The sequence below is a fragment of the Rhinopithecus roxellana genome, chromosome 17 (assembly GCF_007565055.1).
Source record: "Rhinopithecus roxellana isolate Shanxi Qingling chromosome 17, ASM756505v1, whole genome shotgun sequence".
Taxonomy (NCBI): Eukaryota; Metazoa; Chordata; class Mammalia; order Primates; family Cercopithecidae; genus Rhinopithecus; species Rhinopithecus roxellana.
The window spans coordinates 104,195,253-104,214,591 of NC_044565.1; the positions used below are offsets into that span (position 1 = coordinate 104,195,253).

Sequence of the window (19,339 nt, forward strand, 5' to 3'; positions counted from 1 at the left end):
TTCATTCACTGTCTGCTGGAGGCAGGAAGTGGAGATGGAGGGGCCAATGGAGCCAGATTATGAAGTGTTCTTGATGCAGATGAATCTTAAGCTTCAGATGCCCTCTTGGGCACAGGTCCTGGGAAAGGCCTTATTAACTGTGTTTACATGGTCATATGATTTCTAAAATGTGCAAAAGTAATCCATTTTCAAGTCTTTGTCTTAAAGAGCATTTCCCAAACTGTATAAGCTTCAAGTCTCACAAACCTGGATCCAACCCTGAGAGTCCTATATGTTAACGTAAGAAATTTCTGATTTATCCTGTGGCTAACAGGGAGTCAAAACACAAAGATAAAAACAGGTGTTCATTGAAGAGTAAACACAGATGACTACCAAACACCTGAAAAATGTATTCAACTGCACTAATAAAGAAAAGCATCTTGATTCAATAGTGAAATAACATTTTTTACCTGTTAAGAATTTAAAATATACTGAATGTTGTTGAAGATATAGGAAAAATCCAAAAAATGAGTTCAAAGGAATTTGCTGGACCTGTCCACAAGATTTAGGTTCCTGGTGGATGCGGTGGCTCACGCCTGTAATCCCAGTACTTTGGGAGGCCGGGGTGGGCAGACCACCTGAGGTCAGGAGTTCAAGGCCAGCTTGACCAACATGGTGAAACCCCATCTCTACTAAAAATACAAAATTAGCCATGAGTGTTGGCACATGCCTGTAATCTCAGTTACTTGGGAGGTTGAGGCAGGAGAATTGCTGAACCCGGGAGGTGGAGGTTGCAGTGAGCCGAGATTGTGCCATTGCACTCCAGCCTGGGCAATAAGAGTGAAACTCCATCTCATTTAGGTTCAAAGATGTCTACTGTAGAGGTATTTATTATAGAACAAATTTGGAAAAACCTAAATGTATAGTACTTGATGTTAACATGACCATTAATGTTTTGAAGAATGTCTAAGGATACAGGGGAAATGATTATTTTCTATAGTTTAAAAAAGTAGAATGCACACTGTAATGCCAGCAATATAAAAAACTGTGAGTGTGCACACACCAACATACATACATGTATAAACATATAAATATATAAATAAACCAAAAAGGTAGACATCAAAATATTAATACCTATTTTTCCTTCTGCACTTTTTGTATTTTCCAAATGTCTATGCTGAATGTGTATCATTCTTACAATCAGAAAAACAGTATCACTTTAAATTGCATGTATATGTATCAATATCAATATCTACCTGCAATGGTCCTGGTTGATTCTGTGGCTGTCTTCGTCTTGTCTGTTTAATAAGCTGACAGCAAATTTCATTCTGCAGCTCAGGATGTGTCAGGCAGATTTGCAAAGCACTCTGGGCTAGAGATATGTGGTAATCAATTGCAGGAGAGTCAACTGCAGCATTTATAAAAAGCTGGCAGGTCTGAATTAAGCAAAAACAGATATATTCAAGGTGAGGAGTGAGTAGATTTATTCTGCTTGAATTATATCGATTCTCTTTTCAGCAGTTTTTGTTTAAAATGATGGAAAAGGATATATTATGATAACACTAATCAAAAGAAATCTGGAATCGCTACAATAATAGCAGACAAAGTAAATTTCAGAGCAAGGAATTCTGCCAGAGATAAAGAGGGTCATTTTATAATGATAGAGGGGTCAGTTCATCTAGAAGACATAATAGTCCTAAACATCTACATACTTATTAACAGAGCTTCAAAATACATGTGAATCTCATCCAGTGTATTTTTCATTTTAGTCATTGCATTTTTCATCTCTAAAAATTCAATCTGAGTCTTTTAAATCTCTTCTCTTACTCTTCTTAAAATGCTCATGCTTTCCTCTACCTTCCTGAACACGTGAAGTGTGGTGGCCAATCTCCAAAGTGGTCCTCCGTGATCTCCACATCCTGACATTCAGATCCGTGGGTAATTCCCTCCTGTATTCTACCAGTGTTGGTCTGTGTGACGGTAGAATGTGGCATGCCATTTCTAAGATTAGCTTATAAAAAACAATGCACTTCCATCTTGGTCACTCTCTCTCTTTTCCTGTTAGATCATTTGCTCTGGGGAAGGCAGCTGCCATGTCTTGAGCAGTCATTTGGAGAGGCCCATGTAGTGAGGAACTGAGGCTTCTTTGCCAACAGCCACGTGAGAGAGTTTGGAATCCTCCAGCCCCATTCCAATCTTCAGATGCCTGCTGCCCCCGTTGACAGCTTGATGGTACCATCAGGAGACTATGAGTCAGAACCACCCAGCTAAACTGCTTCCAGATTCCTGACCCTTCAAAACTGTGTGAAATACCAAATGTTGTAAGTCACTAAGTGTTGGGGAAATTTTAAATGTAACAATAGACAACAGATACACAGAGATGTCCTTATCTACCATCACCTGCATCATTTCTAGATATGTTTCTATGATTACTTTTTCTTACCCATTGTATGGCATACTTGACCTGATTCTCTGTATGCCTGGTGATCTTTGACTGGATGCAGACATTGTAAATATTATATTCTTGGGCACTGGACTTTTTGGGATGCTTTAAATATTTTTTAGCTTTGCTCTCAGATGACAGTTAAATTACTTGGAAACGGTTTGGTTCTTCCAAGGTCTCTTTTAAGTTTCTTAGGGTGGACCAGAACAGCCTTATATTTAGTACTATCTGGGCCCCATTCCAGAGGCAATCACCCTCTGTGCACTCTATTTGATGTCCAATGTATCAGAGATTTTTCCATTCTAGAAGATGGGAAAACTATTTCCAGCTCTGTGTGAGCTGGAATGTTTTTGCCTGTGTCTTTCTGTCCTCAGCCTCAGGTACTTTCCTCAAACACACACATGCTTATCAGTTCTCAGATGAAAACTCAAATCTCCAGAGCTCTCCCTCCCTCCCTCCCTCTCTTTAGCTCTCTCCTCTCAGCCCTGTTTTGTTTGTTTGTTTGTTTGTTTGTTTTGAGATGGAGTCTTGCTCTGTTACCCAGGCTGGAGTGCAGAGCTCAGTGCAACCTCTGCCTCTCGGGTTCAAGTGATTCTCCTGCCTCAGCCTCCCGAGTAGCTGAGATTACAGGCACCAACCACCACACCTGGCTAATTTTTGTGTTTTTAGTAGAGACGGAGTTTCCCCATGTTAACCAGGCTGGTCTTGAACTCCTGATCTCAGGTGATCCGCCCATCTCAGCCTCCCAAAGTGCTGGGGTTACAGGGTGAGCCACCGTGCCCGATCAGCCCCGTGAAGTCTAACTACCTTGGCCTTCTCAAATTCTGAACTCTGTCTTCACAACTCAGGAAGACTGCCAGGCTCTATTTGGGTGCTCCCTCTCTGCACAGCAGTCTTGAATGTCTCCAGAGAGTAAGCTGCAGCAATCATAGAGCTTATGTCATTAGTTTTCTGAAGAATCTGTCCTGCACTGCCTATGTTCAATGTCTGAAAACCACTGGCAGGGCAAATCCAGTCCTGTGACTTCATCATGGCCCAAAGTAGTTCTTCCTTTCTATCTTCTAACTGGTTGTTGCTTGCACACATAAAAGCGTTTGTTTTTTGCTTATTTTGTACCTCTCACTATCTTATCAAATTCTCTTTTCATGTGTAGCAGTTTTTTAGTTTGTTCTTTTGGGTTTTCTGAGTATACAAATATGCCATCTGTAAATATTTTTATTTATTGCCTAATTACATAAGTTAGTTCCCTAACAGAATATTAAATAATAATAATAATGACAAATCTTATATAACTTATACTTTAATTGAAAAATTTTAAAAATAATGGGGCACATCTTTGTCTTTTTCTCACTTTAGTGGAAACGTTTCCAAAATTTCTCCATAAAGCATGATGCTTGCTTTTAGCTAAAACAGGAATATTTTGTCATGTTAAAGTAGTATCTATATATTGCTATCTATAAGTGTTAAATTTGTCAAATGCCTTTTCAGCATCTACAGATATGATTATCTCCCTAATAGTAAGTAATATTAATAGATATGCTAATACTTAGCCATCCTTAATTTCCTAGAAGAAATCCCTTTCAGTCATGATTTAACATTTTTTAACATTAAAAAATGTTATCGACACATAATAGCTGCATATATTAATGGAGTATATGAGTTTTTTGATACATGCATGCAACATGTAATAATCAAATCAAGGGAATGGGATATCCACTACCTCTAACATTTATAATTTCTTTGTGTTGGGAACATTCCAAATCTTCTCTTCTAAGCATTTTGAAATACACTCTAAGTTCTTGTTAACTATAGTTGCTGTGCTGTTGAACACTAGAAGTTATTCTTTTTATATAAATGTATTTTTGTACCTTTTAACCAACCTCCTTTCATCCCTCCACCCCCTACTACCCAGCCTCTGGTAACCACTATTCTATTTTACCATCTACCTCTATGAAATCCACTTTTTTAGCTCCCACCTGTGAGTGAAAACATGAGATGTTTGTCTTTCTGTGCTTGGCTTATTTTACTTAACATAACGTTCTCCAATTCCATCTATTTCCATCTGTGTTGCTGCAAATGACAGGGCTTTGTTTTTCTCAATGGCTGAATAATATTCCATTGTGTATATATACTACATTTTCTTTCTTTTTTTTTTTTTTTTTTTTTTTTGTTGAGACAGAGTCTTGCTCTGTCACCCAGGCTGGAGTGCAGTGGCACGATCTCGACTCACTACAACCTCCACCTCCCAGGTTCAAGCGATTCTTGTGCCTCAGCCTCCCTAGTAGCTGGGATTATAGGCATGTGCCACCACGCCCAGTTAATTTTTGTATTTTTAGTAGAGATGTGGTTTCCTCATGTTGGCCAGGCTGGTCTCAAACCCCTGGCCTCAAGTGATGTGGCTGCCTTGGCCTCCCAAAGTGCTGGGATTACAGGCCTGAGCCACTGGCCTGGCCCATCTTTATCCATTCATCTACTGATGAACACTTAGGTTGATTCCATATATCGGTTCTTGTGAACAGTGCTACAATAAATATAGGAATGCGGATATCTCTTCAATATACTGACTTCCTTTCATTTGGATATACTCCCAGTGAGACTGCTAGATCACATGGTAGTTCTATTTTTAGTTTTTTGAGGAACCTCCACACTGTTTTCCAAAGTTGCTGTACTAATTTATATTCCCACCAATGGTGTATGAGTTTTCCTCTTTCTCTGCATCCTTGACAGCATTTGTTATTTTCTGTCTTTTTGATAATAGCCATTTTAACTGGGGTCAGATGATATTTCATTATGATGTTGATTTGCATTTCCCTGATGATTAGCGATGCTTAGCATTGATTCATATACTTGTTGGCCATTTGAGTGTCTTCTTTTGAGAAATGTCTATTGAGATCTTTTGCCCATTTTAAAATTGGATTATTTGTTTTTTGCTATTGAGTTGAGTGATTTAATATTCTTAAGATGATGCTGGATTCTGATTGCTAATATTTTATTATTTTTGTACAATCTTTGCTGTGCTCTTGTATGAAAGTGACACTTATTTAACAAAGAGAATATGGTGATATAACAATCGAGGATTGCTTCAAAACAATCTAAAGTTAGGGTGCAGTGGGGAATGGGAGAATAAAACAAAATTGGCCATGTGTTGATGATTGTGGATCTGAAAGACGGGCACTTTAGGCCTCATTGTAATATTCTCTCTACTCATATATGTTGGAAATTGTCCCAAGTAAAAAGTAAAAGAAAAAATTGAATTTGGAAAATTTCTTTCTTTTCCTATGCTTTGGGACAATTTAAACAGCATTGAAATTATCTACACATAAAGTTTGGTAAACTCCTCTGTTTAGATTTTCCTTTTCCTGTGGAATCAATTTTGGTCATTTATATTTTCTTATAAAATTGGCCACATCATCTAGATTTTCAAATATATTTGTGTAGTCTTTCTTGATTTAGGTATTGGTGTACTCTACAGGTGGATATTTTTAAACTTTCCATTATAGAAATTTAAAAAATGTATAAAAGTAGAGAGAACAGCATAATAATCACCTATGTACCCATCACCCAGTGTCAACAATTATCAGCATTTTGCCACTTCACCACCTCCCCACCTCTACTTTCTTTTCCTCTGGAGTATTTTAATGTATATCATATTACTTTATTACTTTATCAATAAATACTTCAGGCTGGATGTCCAGTTGATAAAGATTTTTTCTATAGCCATCCATGACCCTGCAATTAACAATAACTCCATAATATTATCTAATAAACAAATAGATTTTTTTTTTTTTTTTTTTTTTTTTTGAGATGGAGTCTCGCTCTGTCACCCAAGCTGGAGTGCAGTGGCCGGATCTCAGCTCACTGCAAGCTCCGCCTCCCAGGTTCACGCCATTCTCCTGCCTCAGCCTCCCGAGTAGCTGGGACTACAGGCGCCCGCCACCTCGCCCGGCTAGTTTTTTGTACTTTTTAGTAGAGACGGGGTTTCACCGGGTTAGCCAGGATGGTCTCGACCTCCTGACCTTGTGATCCGCCCGTCTCGGCCTCCCAAAGTGCTGGGATTACAGGCTTGAGCCACCGCGCCCGGCCAACAAATAGATTTTTTGAGACGGGAGAAACTTAGGCAAGACAAAGCCAAAAGAAAGAGATTGAGCTCTAAGAGACTAGGAGAAAATGAAGTACCAAGATCCTGGTGTAGAGTCCAGACTTGGAAACACAGAAGATCCACCATATTCTGAGGCTGGAGGAGTGGAGGAGAAAAGAGATGAAGGGTTGTCTGTTAAGTGGAGGGCTTCTTCTTTTTCTTTTTCTTTTTCTTTTTTTTCTTTTTTGAGATGGAGTCTTGCTCTGCCACTCAGGATGGAGTGCAGTGGCGTGATCTCAGCTCACTGCAACCTCCACCCCCTAAGTTCATGTGATTCTCCTGCCTCAGCCTCCCAAGTAGCTGGGACTACAGGCACGTGCCATCACGCCCGGCTAATTTCTGTATTTTTTTTAGTAGAGACAGGGTTTCACCATGTTAGCCAGGATGGTCTCGATATCCTGACCTCATGATCTGCCCGCCTCGGCCTCCCAAAGTGCTGGGATTACAGGCGGGAGCCACCATGCCCAGCTGCAAGAGGAGGGCTATGAAGTGGTCATGTCATGTCTGATGTCCTCTAATTTTCTCAGTGAAATAGAAGGTAAATTTCTCTGCTGTATTCTTTTTTTTTTTTTTTTTTTTTTTTTTTTTTTTGAGACGGAGTCTCGCTCTGTCGCCCGGCCTGGAGTGCAGTGGCCAGATCTCAGCTCACTGCAAGCTCCACCTCCCGGGTTTACGCCATTCTCCTGCCTCAGCCTCCTGAGTAGCTGGGACTACAGGCGCCAGCCACCTCGCCCGGCTAGCTTTTTGTATTTTTTAGTAGAGACGGGGTTTCACCGTGTTAGCCAGGATGGTCTCGAACTCCTGACCTCGTGATTCGCCCGTCTCGGCCTCCCAAAGTGCTGGGATTACAGGCTTGAGCCACCGCGCCCGGCCCTCTGCTGTATTCTTAAGTAGAGAGTTTGAGGGGGATGTGACCAAAGACAAGCACAAAGGCAGAATGTTGGCTGTGACAGAGGAAGACCCTGAATTTATACTGACATCAGACTGCATGGCGGTTTGATGCTCTGCAGCATTGCACATCTGGTTATCCTGGGAGCAGAAAAGATAGCACTGATCTAGGTTGGGATCTGGCTGAAGAGTGCATGGAAGTATGGGTCCGAAGGAACTATGAGAATTAATAGGAACAAACCAGACTGGATAAGGAAGGAAGAAAAGTCAAGATGCAGTCATTATGATCTCAAAGAAAGCAAATGGTCCAAAACAAAGGTCTTAGAGATGAAGAAAAAATGGAAGAGTAAAAAAAAAAAAAAGAGCTTGTAGGCTAGGATTCTGCTTAAAGAAAGAGATGTTTGAATTGAAGCTTTTAGAGGTGACGTACTTGTGAGGAATGGTGAAGTCAGGTGTGGACATGGAGAATGGGATGATGAAGGAGACCAGAGGTGAAGCTTACTGGAATTTAGAAGGTCAAGAATCTTAAAATCATGGCATTGGTGAGTGAAGTGATAACAGTCATTTGCAAGAGTTCAGGTAGAGAATGTGAGTTGGGAGCTAAAATCCTTAGATAATTTTTTTTTTTTTTTGAGACTTAATTTCACTCTTGTTGCCCAGGTTGGAGTGCAGTGGTGTGATCTCAGCTCACTGCAACCTCCACCTCCTGGGTTCAAGCAATTCTCCTGCCTCAGCCTTCCAAGTAGCTGACATTACAGGTATGCATCACCACGCCCAGCTAATTTTGTATTTTTAGTGGTGATGCGGTTTCACCATGCTGGCCAGGATGGTCTCGAACTCCTGACCTCAGGTGATCCACCCTCCTCGGCCTCCCAAAGTGCTGGGATTACAGGATTAAGCCACCACGCCTGGCCCTTAGAGAAATCTGAAGAGTTACTGGAAGGTAACTGATGATAGGGATAGAACAATAGAGTGCTAAGGTGCATGGCAAGTTTTGAGTGATCAGGGATTTCTAACAGAGATTGAGGAATAAGAAACTGAGAGTAACACTAGAGAGGAAAGAGAGTGCTGACCCCTCTCCCAGTGCTGTGCCTGGTGTGATGTGGAAAATTAGAAGTTAAAGGGGAAATGATTCATCTGATACCAAGTATTTCACATTGCCCAAACCATACATATTAATAGTTTATTTCAGTAAATCCAAAATCCTCACTAAGAAAGCATATTAAATTCACCAGTTTTATTTCAATGATATTCTTAATAATAAACAACACATTTTGAATTTTCTTGAAGTAAAATTTTGTAACCCAAAATGTTATTTTTAATTTTTTTCCAATTATTTAACAACATATAAGTATTTTACCTTAAATAATTTAACAACATATAAATATGTTACCTTAAATAATTTAATAGCTTCTGTCTGTAGGGCTTCGGAAGGTAGAGTTGTCAGAGGGGAAATGATTCCTTCTTTACTGTGACACAAAGTGGGGTGTCTCCATATCTGAGAGGCTAAATGCAGAATAAAATATGAACAGAAAACTGAATAAACCACTTATTTTGGCCTCCCATTAAATTAATCCTTTAGACATTAGCTCATTCAGGCTTGGCTCACAACTTTAAGTCACAAAGGTCAGAAAAAAACTCTTTGGCAACATTATTCTATTTTGGTAGCCAGGCCATTGGGATTCTCACGTTACTGTTTTTTTGTTTGTTTGCTTTCTTTTTTTTTTAATTTAAAAAATTTCCATAGGTTTTTGGGGAATAGGTGGTATTTGGTTACATGAGTAAGTTCTTTAGTGTTGATTTGGGGGATTTTGGTGCACCCATCACCCGAGCAGTATATACTGAACCTGATTTGCCTCACCCGCTTCCCACCCTTTCCCCCTGGGTCCCCAAAGTCTATTGTGTCATTCTTATGCCTTTGCATCCTCACAGTTTAGCTGCCATTAATGAGTGAGACATGTTCTTGTTTTGGATAATCTTGAAGAGTTGGGTCCTAATTTACTAGGCTGCAATAAGTCTACCAGGGCACTAGCACATTGCTTAAATGTGCTAAAGACTGGTGACCTAGGTAGCGGGCATGACTATATATGAGAAAGAGCTGGGGAAAGATCTAGAACTTCTCTAGAGAGGAGAAGCCAAAGTAGAAAGAGATATAAAGATAAAGAGGAACTTGAAGGCATTCCTAAAATCAATATTTATTAAATTCCTGTGTTAGACACGGCAAATAAAATATGGTCTCTCTCTTTTTTTTTTTTTTTTTTGAGATGGAGTTTCACTCTGTCGCCCAGGCTGGAGTGCAGTGGCCGGATCTCAGCTCACTGCAAGCTCCGCCTCCCGGGTCTACGCCATTCTCCTGCCTCGGCCTCCCGAGTAGCTGGGACTACAGGCGCCCACCACCTCGCCCGGCTAGTTTTTTGTATTTTTTAGTAGAGACGGGGTTTCACCGGGTTAGCCAGGATGGTCTCGATCTCCTGACCTCGTGATCCGCCCGTCTCGGCCTCCCAAAGTGCTGGGATTACAGGCTGGAGCCACCGCGCCCGGCCAAAATATGGTCTCTCTTAGTGTGTAAAGCATAGGATAGAATCTAGACTCTCAGTGGGGAAACCTTAGCCATAAAAATTCATTTCAGACTAGGCACAGTGGCTCATGCCTGGAATGCCAGCACTCTGGGAGGCTGAGGTGGGTGGATTACTTGAGCTCAGGAGTTCAAGACCAGCCTTTGCAACATGACAAAACCCCATCTCTGCCAACGATACAAAAATTAGCTGGGCATGGTGGTGCACGCCTGTGGTCCTAGCTACTCAGGAGGCTGAGGCAGGAGGATCACTTGAGCCCAGGAGGCAGAGGGTGCAGTGAGCTGAGAACATGCCACTGCACTCCAGCCTGGGTGACAGAGTGAGACTCCGTCTCAAAAACAAAACAAAAACTTAATTTCGATGCAAAATTACAAATGCTATACATCTTTTGGTTTCCCTGGGCCACATTGGAAGAAGAATTGTCTTGGGCCACACATAAAATATATTAACACTAATGATAGCTGATGGGCTTAAAAACAAAAAAGCTCAGAAAGAAATTTCGTAATGTTTTAAGAAAGTTTAGGAATTTGTGTTGGGTCACATTCAAAGCCATGCTGGGCCGCATGCCACCTGTGGGTTGCAGGTTGGACAAGCTTGCTATAAAAGAATTAAGTGACAAAGCATATTAGGACATAATTTTAACACTGATGAAGCACCTTTTATGAGCCAGATGCTGAGCTGGAGGGGGCTGGCTGGGGGATCTCCTAAGGCTAGGTGGGGTTTCATTATGTTGGTGAGGACTGCCAAGGAAGGGGGCATTCCAAGCAGAGGAGCAATGGAAGCAAAGGCAGAGGGAGGTGACCTGACACAGCCTAATGAGGAATGATGGTGTCCCTGCAGCCAAAGAGCCACAGAGAGAATTCTCTCCCATGATGAACAAAGGCAGTGAAAAGGTGGGTATATTTCAGGGAAACAGGAACCCATTAAGTGAAAACTCCATTAGGCTAAGCGGGTTGAGGTCCATTTCATAAACCATAAAGCTTTATTTATATGTTTATGAACTTACAAGGCTCCCCGTCTATGTTTAGCAATTTGCAAACCAGTTGTTCAAATTCAGATCCAACGTTTACATTGTTGCTTCCAGCGGCAACAGTCAGATGATAAAGCCAAGTGTCCTGAAAACCAGAACATATTAATAGAAATGTGAAGACACAGTTTTGATCACTCAAAGAAAAAAACAACTTGTATAAACAGTAGAAAACTTTGAGATGGAAACGAACCACTTGCTTTAATTTTTAAATAATAATGAAAAGCCATTTATTCAAACCATTCTGAGGCATGCTCACTTGAACTGTGTTTATATTACCTTTTCCTATTATTCACATTTTTCTTATTTTCTTCAGATGCGTCTTAGAAAAGCATGACAAAATTAAGAAGAATAACACATGTTAAGAGACTAAATACAACCAGCTGATTTTTTTTACAAAATAAATAAATTCTATGAAATTAAAAATCTGGCTCCCAGAGTGATACATACAGGATATTTTGGAAATCCAGAAAATTTAAAGAAAACATAATATCCATCTTACCCCATTCACCAAAGATTTCTGGTCTTTTTTTCTCTATGAAAATATAGATGTAGATTAAATTTTTACATAGTTGAATTATGCTAAAAGTAGAGGATAATTTCTGAATTTTAGTAATATAGTACAAGCACTCCCTTGTTGCTAGAAATTCTTTATAAACAAGTTTTTATGGCTGCAGGATATTCTATTACACATATGGACATACCATATTTATTTAAGCAATTTCTTATTGCTAAACATTATGATGGTTACTAACTTCTCACTGATAAAAAATACTGTGACAGCTATCACCTGTTAACTGAAAAGGAAATGTTATATTTTCCATGTTTAAAATACTTAAAAAAAATTATTTTAAAAAGAGTATTGTAGGCCGGGCATGGTGGCTCACACCTGTAATTCCAGCATTTTGAGAGGCCAAGGAGGATGGATCACTTGAGGTCAGGGGTTTGAGACCAGCCTGGCCAACATGGTGAAACTTCGTCTCTACTAAAAATACAAAAATTAGCTGGGCATTGTGGTGCACGCCTGTAGTCCCAGCTGTTTGGGAGGCTGAGGCAAGAGAATCTCTTGAACCCGGGAGGCGGAGGTTGCAGTGAGCCGAGATCATGCCACCACACTCTAGCCTAGTGACAGAGTGAAACTTTGTTTAAAAAAAAAAAAAAAAAGAGTATTGTGTCGAACAAACTATACATAAATTTTTGGCTGCATTTACTAACATTTTCTTTTTCTTTCTTTTTCTTTTTTTTTTTTTGAGACAGAGTCTTGCTGTGTCACCCAGGCTGGAGTGCAACGGCACAATCTCGATTCACTGCAACCTCCGCCTCCAGGTTCAACTGATTCTCCTGCCTCCGCCTCCCAAGTAGTTGGGATTACAGACACCTGTCACTACGCCCAGATACTTTTTGTATTTTTAGTAGAGACAGAGTTTCACCGGGTTGGCCAGGCTGGCCTCAAACTCCTGACCTCAGGTGATCCACCTGTCTCGGCCTCCCAAAGTGCTAGGATTACAGGCATGAGCTACGGTGTCTGGCCAACATTTTCTTAGTGTATATATATATATATATATATATTTTTTGAGACGGAGTCTCGCTCTGTCACCCAAGCTGGAGTGCACTGGCCAGATCCCAGCTCACTGCAAGCTACGCCTCCCGGGTTCATGCCATTCTCCTGCCTCAGCCTCCCGAGTAGCTGGGACTACAGGCGCCCGCCACCTCGCCCGGCTAGTTTTTTGTATTTTTTAGCAGAGACGGGGTTTCACCGTGTTAGCCAGGATGGTCTCGATCTCCTGACCTTGTGATCCGCCCGCCTCGGCCTCCCAAAGTCCTGGGATTACAGGCTTGAGCCACCGCGCCCGGCCAGTATATATTTTTTGAAATAGAATTATGAGTCATTACTAGGGTGTGAAAACTTTCAGGAATTCTTGAAACATATTTTCAAAGTACTTTCCAAAGCATTTACACTAATTTCTATTCCCACCAGTAGTGTATAGGAGTGCTTCCCTCCTCATAGCTTCACTAGCATAATTTTTTAAATCTTTGATAACCTCAGAGACAATAAAAGCTTTATCACTTTTAAATGTGCATATCTTTGATTACAAATGAGTGTAAGCATTCATTAGCCATTAAATTCCTCAGTAAGTTGTTCATCAGGCCCTCTTTCTATTTTTCTACTAGAAACATAGTCCTTTTCAAATCAAATGAGAGGTAGCAGAGGCAAGTGTTCAGGAACACAGGCACTGTGGTTAGAGACAGGGGTCTAATATCAATTCTGCCTCTTGCCAGATGTGTGACCACAGAAAAGTGCTTCAGTCTTTCCACCTACAAATGGGAATAAGGTCACCTCCCACAGAGGGTAATTGGAAGGATGAAGAAGAGATATACTTACCACTTGGCCTGATACATGTGCTTAAAAACAATGACCAATAGTAACATAATAATCTATAAAGAGTTGTTTATATGTTAAGGATACAGTAGCCATCCATGAAATATTTTGTTTTCTGTATTATCTTTTTAGTCATATTTATGATAATATTTGACATAAAGAATTATTTCAATTTTTATAGTCAAATCTATCAACCATTTGCACTCTGATTTCTTACACTGCCTTTTTGTTTTCGTTCTTTCTTTCTTTTTTTTTTTTTTTTTTGAGACGGAGTCTTGCTCTGTCACCAGGCTGTAGTTCAGTGGTGCGATCTTGGCTCACTGCAACCTCTGCCTCCCGGGTTCAAGTGATTCCCCTGCCTCAGCCTCCCAAGTAGCTGGGATTACAGGCACGTGCCACCTCGCCTGGCTAATTTTTGTATTTTAGCAGAGACAGGGTTTCAACATGTTGGCCAAGATGGTCTCCATCTCCTGACCTTGTGATCCACCCGCTTCAGCCTCCCAAAGTACTGGGATTACAGACGTGAGCCACAGCGCCCGGTCCACCTTTTTGTTTTCTTAGACAGTACTTCTGATTCAGAAATCAGATAAAGGCCCTCTTAAAAAATAATTTCATTGAATTCTTTTAACTCTTTAAATTCATCTGGAAATATTCTGCTATCTGTATGAGATGAAAAACTAATGTTTCCTAAGTAGCCAATTTCCTCACTATATAATAAATACATAACCCTATGTATTGAATGATACATTACTTCCCCATTAATTTGTGATACCTCCTTTATCATAAATGACTACATGTACATAGAATACATAAAATAATTAATTTTCAATTGTATCTAAGCCCAAATTTTATCAAAATTAGTCAAAAATATAAAATAGAGTCCTTAGATTTACCAAAAAATATTCAGTCTGAGAGATTCACATTTTTAACATAAGGTCCTTTAGCCCTCCACTTCCATGCACTAATTTCAGCCTTGATACCACTTTTACCAACAGGATTGGAAAATGACATATTTGAACAAGGCTCATTTCCAGGGAGGTAAATAATCTCTGAAAACAGAGCTGAAAGTCTATAGCAAAATTTTCTTCCTTATTTCCATTAAATTGATTTGACAATTATTACCAATATCTGAATAATATTAGTCTACATCATTCTAAATCAACCAATAAGTCTTTGAATACCTTTTCATGCTTGGATCCAATTAGGAGGTAAGTCGGACCTTGGTCTTTGGGATGGATAACGATAGTATAATGTGTGGATAACAGACTGCGTCCACTGGCTTCATAATCTTCATCTGAATCACAAGATCGGTCGACCTCTTCCACTTTAGCCTCCCAGAGTTTGATCTGACCTAAAGGAAACTAAAGTAAATGTTAGTAATTATGAGGAAGGCATTTTCTAAATCTTTTCCTACTAAAATGTTTCATAGTCTTTTTCATTTTTAAATTTATAAAGCATACCTTTACATTTTTTATTTTCCTTTTTTTTTTAGAGACAGGATTGGGTCTCCCAGGCTGGAATGCAGTGGCTCAATCAGTAACCTCACTATAACCTTGAACTCCTGGGCTTAAGGGATCCTTCCATCTCAGCCTCCCAAATAGCTAGCACTACAGGCACATGGCACCATAACCAGCTAATTTAAAAAAAAATTTTTTTTTGGAGATAGGGTCTCGCTACATTCCCCAGGCCAGTCTCAAACTCCTGGGCTCAAAGAATCCTCCTGCCTCAGTCTCCCAAAGTGCTGGGATCACAAGCGTGAGCCACCACACAAGCATAACATATCTTTTTAAAAATGATGCCTAAAGGCAATTTGATCATCCACAGTGTAACAAAAGTAGTGGCAACAACCAAAGAGCCCAAAAGTAATATGAAAGAACCATATACATATTAGAGATTTAACTTTTGAGGAAAAAGCAAGATGTTACTTCTATATAGTAGTTCAGATGATTCAGCTGTACTAAAATTGTTATAGGAGGCAGAAAGAAATTATTTAGATAGACAGTTAGGGTAAAGTGAGACCCCAGCAGAAAACTTTCCTTTTAAAAAAAGCAGCTCAGCTTCTCTGAGAAAACACCAAATGGCGGATGAGCCGGTGCAGCGGGGGGGCCTGGAGGCCCTGGTGGCCCTGGTGGCCCCGGGATGGGGAACCACGATGGCTTCCGCGGAGGTTTCGGCAGTGGCATCCGGGGCTGCGAGGGGCCGGGGTCGCTGCCGTGGACGGGGCTGGGGCCGAGGCCGTGTAGCTCGCAGAGACAAGGCCGAGGATAAGGAGTGGATGCCCGTCACCAAGCTGGGCCGCTTGGTCAAGGACATGAAGATCAAGTCCCTGGAGGAGATCTACCTCTTCTCCCTGCCCATTAAGGAATCTGAGATCATTGACTTTTTCTTGGGGGCCTCTCTCAAAGACGAGGTTTTGAAGATTATGCTGGTGCAGAAGCAGACCCGTGCTGGCCAGAGCACCAGGTTCAAGGCGTTTGTTGCTATCGGGGACTACAATGGCCATGTTCGCCTGGGTGTTAAGTGCTCCAAGGAGGTGGCCACTGCCATCTGTGGGGCCATCATCCTGGTCAAACTCTCCATTGTCCCTGAGCGCAGAGGCTACTGGGGGAACAAGATTGGCAAGCCCCACACCGTCCCTTGCAAGGTGACAGGCCGCTGCGGCTCTGTGCTGGTGCACCTCATCCCTGCACCCAGGGGCACTGGCATCGTCTCAGCGCGTATGCCCAAGAAGCTGCTCATGATGGCTGGTATCGATGACTGCTACACCTCAGCCCGGGCTGCAATGCCACCCTGGGCAACTTCGCCAAGGCCACCTTTGATGCCATCTCTAAGACCTACAGCTACCTGACCCCTGACCTCTGGAAGGAGACTGTATTTACCAAGTCTCCCTATCAGGAATTCACTGACCACCTCGTCAAGACCCGCACCAGAGTCTCCGTGCAGCAGACCCAGGCTCCAGCTGTGGCTACAACATAGGGTTTTTATACAAGAAAAATAAAGTGAATTAAGCCTGAAAAAAAAAAAAAAGGCAGCTCAAAGATAGCTCCTTTCCTAACCTCATGCAGTTCAAGGAAATCACTTCTCTTCTAACAACAAGCAGCCTGAAAGAGCAGACAGTAAAACACAGATAAGACAGCTTCGGCACAGGAGTGGGGAAGGTCTCCTGGGTAATTACCAAACTTCACATTTGTACAATGGGCCCCAATAAAACAGTGGGTCTTAATAAGCACATTCTTTTCCCTTTGGGCACACTAAGATAGGGAAGCTAAAAGCAGACTTGGGGGTGGGGGGTTGCCTACAGCTGCAAGAAGATGGGAACAAACACAGAAACTCTCCCTCCCAGATAACCAGGACAAAGAAACATAGACTAAGAGTCAGCCTATGTGGTCAGGGAATGAGATACAGCTGATAAAAAAAAAAAAAAAAAAACACTGCGCTGTACGGATAGCACACCTGGTCCCAACTAAACCATCAGGAGGATAAGATATCCCCTCCTTACGAGCCCCCTCCTCACTAGCCCATTTATAAAAACCTTGACATTTTTACTACAACTTGGCAACCCACTCGGGACCCTTCTCTGTGATAGAGAGCTGTTTTTTCCTTTTGCACTATCTACTAAACTCCTGCCCTAAACTCACTCTGTCTGTGTGTGTCCACGACCTAGATCTCCTTGGCCATGAGAACAAGAACTTTGGTATTTACCCCAGACAACAAGGCTGCTTCAAAATGACCCATTATTTAGTTAAGCAACTAGCAATAATTCACCAAAACAGTCATTTGATTTTTTTATCCCACAGAATTGATCAGCGATTTGATTAAGTTATTGGATCAAAAGGACAAGTGTATACATAGTCTCAAAACTGTTCATTGAAAAGAAAAATATTGTTCCTAGAAAAAATAAGATTAGACAGGTAGTGCAAAATGAACTATCATCCCAAATGCCAGTAAATGAGCAGCATTCTGAGGCTCTTTGTTAACATAATATATCACAAAACAATACCATGAATTTCTCCATCTTAAGGGTAAGAAAAACTTCCTAAAGCCAATTTATATTAAATTTTATCTAAGCTTTTATTGACAAAACCAACTATATCTGGTGTGTTGAATATTTGGCATGTCTGTTGTAAAACTTTTGTTCTAATTTAGTACCTTTATTCCAGGAAAATACATGGTCTGCATCAGATTTATAACTTCTAAAATATCTGGCCAAGTTTGCAGTTGGAGTTTTGAAAAAGTTCATTCTAACTACAAGGATATTTACATCACACATTTACATGCTAAGTTTCAGGGCTCAGTGCTCGAGCCCTTCTTCCATCTATGCTCACTCTCTGGGTGACCTCATCTAAGTTCATGGCTTTAATACCAGCATATGTTAGCTACTCCCAAATTTGTAACTCCAGACTCACTAACTCTACTTAGATATTGGATAGCATCTCAAACTTAACAGCATTTCAGACTTACCTTGGTAAGTCCTCCTTGACAACCTGCTCTGCCCAGTCTTCCCCATCTCAAGCTGTTGGCAATGTTACCTTTCTATTAATAGCTACAACACCCAAAACCTTGGTATCATTGCAGTCTCTCATACTGACTTTTCAGTCAATAAATCCTGTTAGCAAGCCTTTCAGAATCTATCTAGAATCTGGCTGCTTCTCAGATGTCCACGGCACCACTAAACCACAAACTCCTCTCACCTGGATTACTGCAATGTCTCCTAATGCGAGCTCCTCCTTATTCCTTCCGATCTATTCTTAATCAACAGTTGGAGTGTGCCTGTTAGACACAGGCAAGATCGTGTCCCTGTTCTGCTCAAAGCCCTCCAGTGGTTTGTCATCTCACTCAGAGCAAAAGCTGAAAGGTGGCAGAATCTGCCACCCCAAAAGATATCACTTTGGCATAAGGGTTATTTTGAGCTAAAGACATTTTTAAAAGCAGCAGGTGTAAGAAGGGCATTCTGACCCTCTGCCTTTTCTTCCCAAAGGCAGGAGGGAATCTGCCTTTCAAAACCCCTATATGAAAGATATCCTCCCTTTACCAGGAGGAAGGTAAGATTCTTGTCAAGATGGGAAGCTGAGGTCTGGGGAAAGTTATACAAACAACCCTTCCTCCTCACTTCTCCACCCAACTAACTACCCCAGCCTAAGTCTCTTTGCCTTGTCACATTTTCACAATGTACTACACTTTGTCCAGTTTAGTATATAAGTGTTCACCTTTATGTCTTTGAGTCTTCATTGCCTTAGGAGGGCTCCTGTGTGATGTAAAACTTATATTAAATAAATGTATATGTTTTCTCCTGTAATCTGTCTTAATGTGAATTTAATTCTCAGGCCTGCCAAAAACCCTAAGAAAGCAGAGGTAAAATTTCACCTCTCCTAAAAAGCAAGCTTTTAAAAATAGGATGAAGAAAAAAATTATATTAATACTATGATAATACATAACAATACTAACCTAATTGTGTGCTTTAGGCACACCAATCATATGAAAATCTAGGTTTCATCCACCCTAATATTTAAAGATGGTTATTCATTTTACCAAAGGATGCACCATGCCTTGATAAGCAGCAAACAGACCTGGTGGTTTCAAATATTTTGATTTAATTAAAAAAGACATTGATACAGATTAAAAGCAAATTCTTTTGGAAATATTTATAGCAAAAAATGAAGTAGGCCTATAATGATTCACATACATTCTCAATACTTTTCCAGTGGTTATAATGGATTTCTGTTCATGTATCCATTCTTCTGACTCGTTTCTTCTGTGATCAATGCTATCCATTTTTATTAAATTGTTTTTCTATTTTTAAAAACACATGCTCATTACAGAAACTTGGTTAGTATGGAAAGGATTTAAAAAAGAAAGAAACCATCCATATTACTGTGATTACAGATAATTATTCAACATTTTGGTATAG

General features: G+C 40.6%; 1 protein-coding gene across 1 annotated transcript in view; it reads right to left on the reverse strand.

Moving 5' to 3' along the window:
• PLEKHH2 (pleckstrin homology, MyTH4 and FERM domain containing H2) overlaps positions 1 to 19,339 on the reverse strand; it is a 132,309-nt gene that overhangs the window by 31,790 nt on the left and 81,180 nt on the right. Inside the window, exons 17-20 of the mRNA XM_030921765.1 lie at positions 14,613 to 14,792; positions 11,031 to 11,139; positions 8,842 to 8,954; positions 1,236 to 1,415 (exon numbers count right to left, since the gene is read on the reverse strand). Coding sequence (XP_030777625.1) covers positions 1,236 to 1,415; positions 8,842 to 8,954; positions 11,031 to 11,139; positions 14,613 to 14,792 — 582 coding nt within the window. The remainder of the gene's footprint in view (positions 1 to 1,235; positions 1,416 to 8,841; positions 8,955 to 11,030; positions 11,140 to 14,612; positions 14,793 to 19,339) is intronic.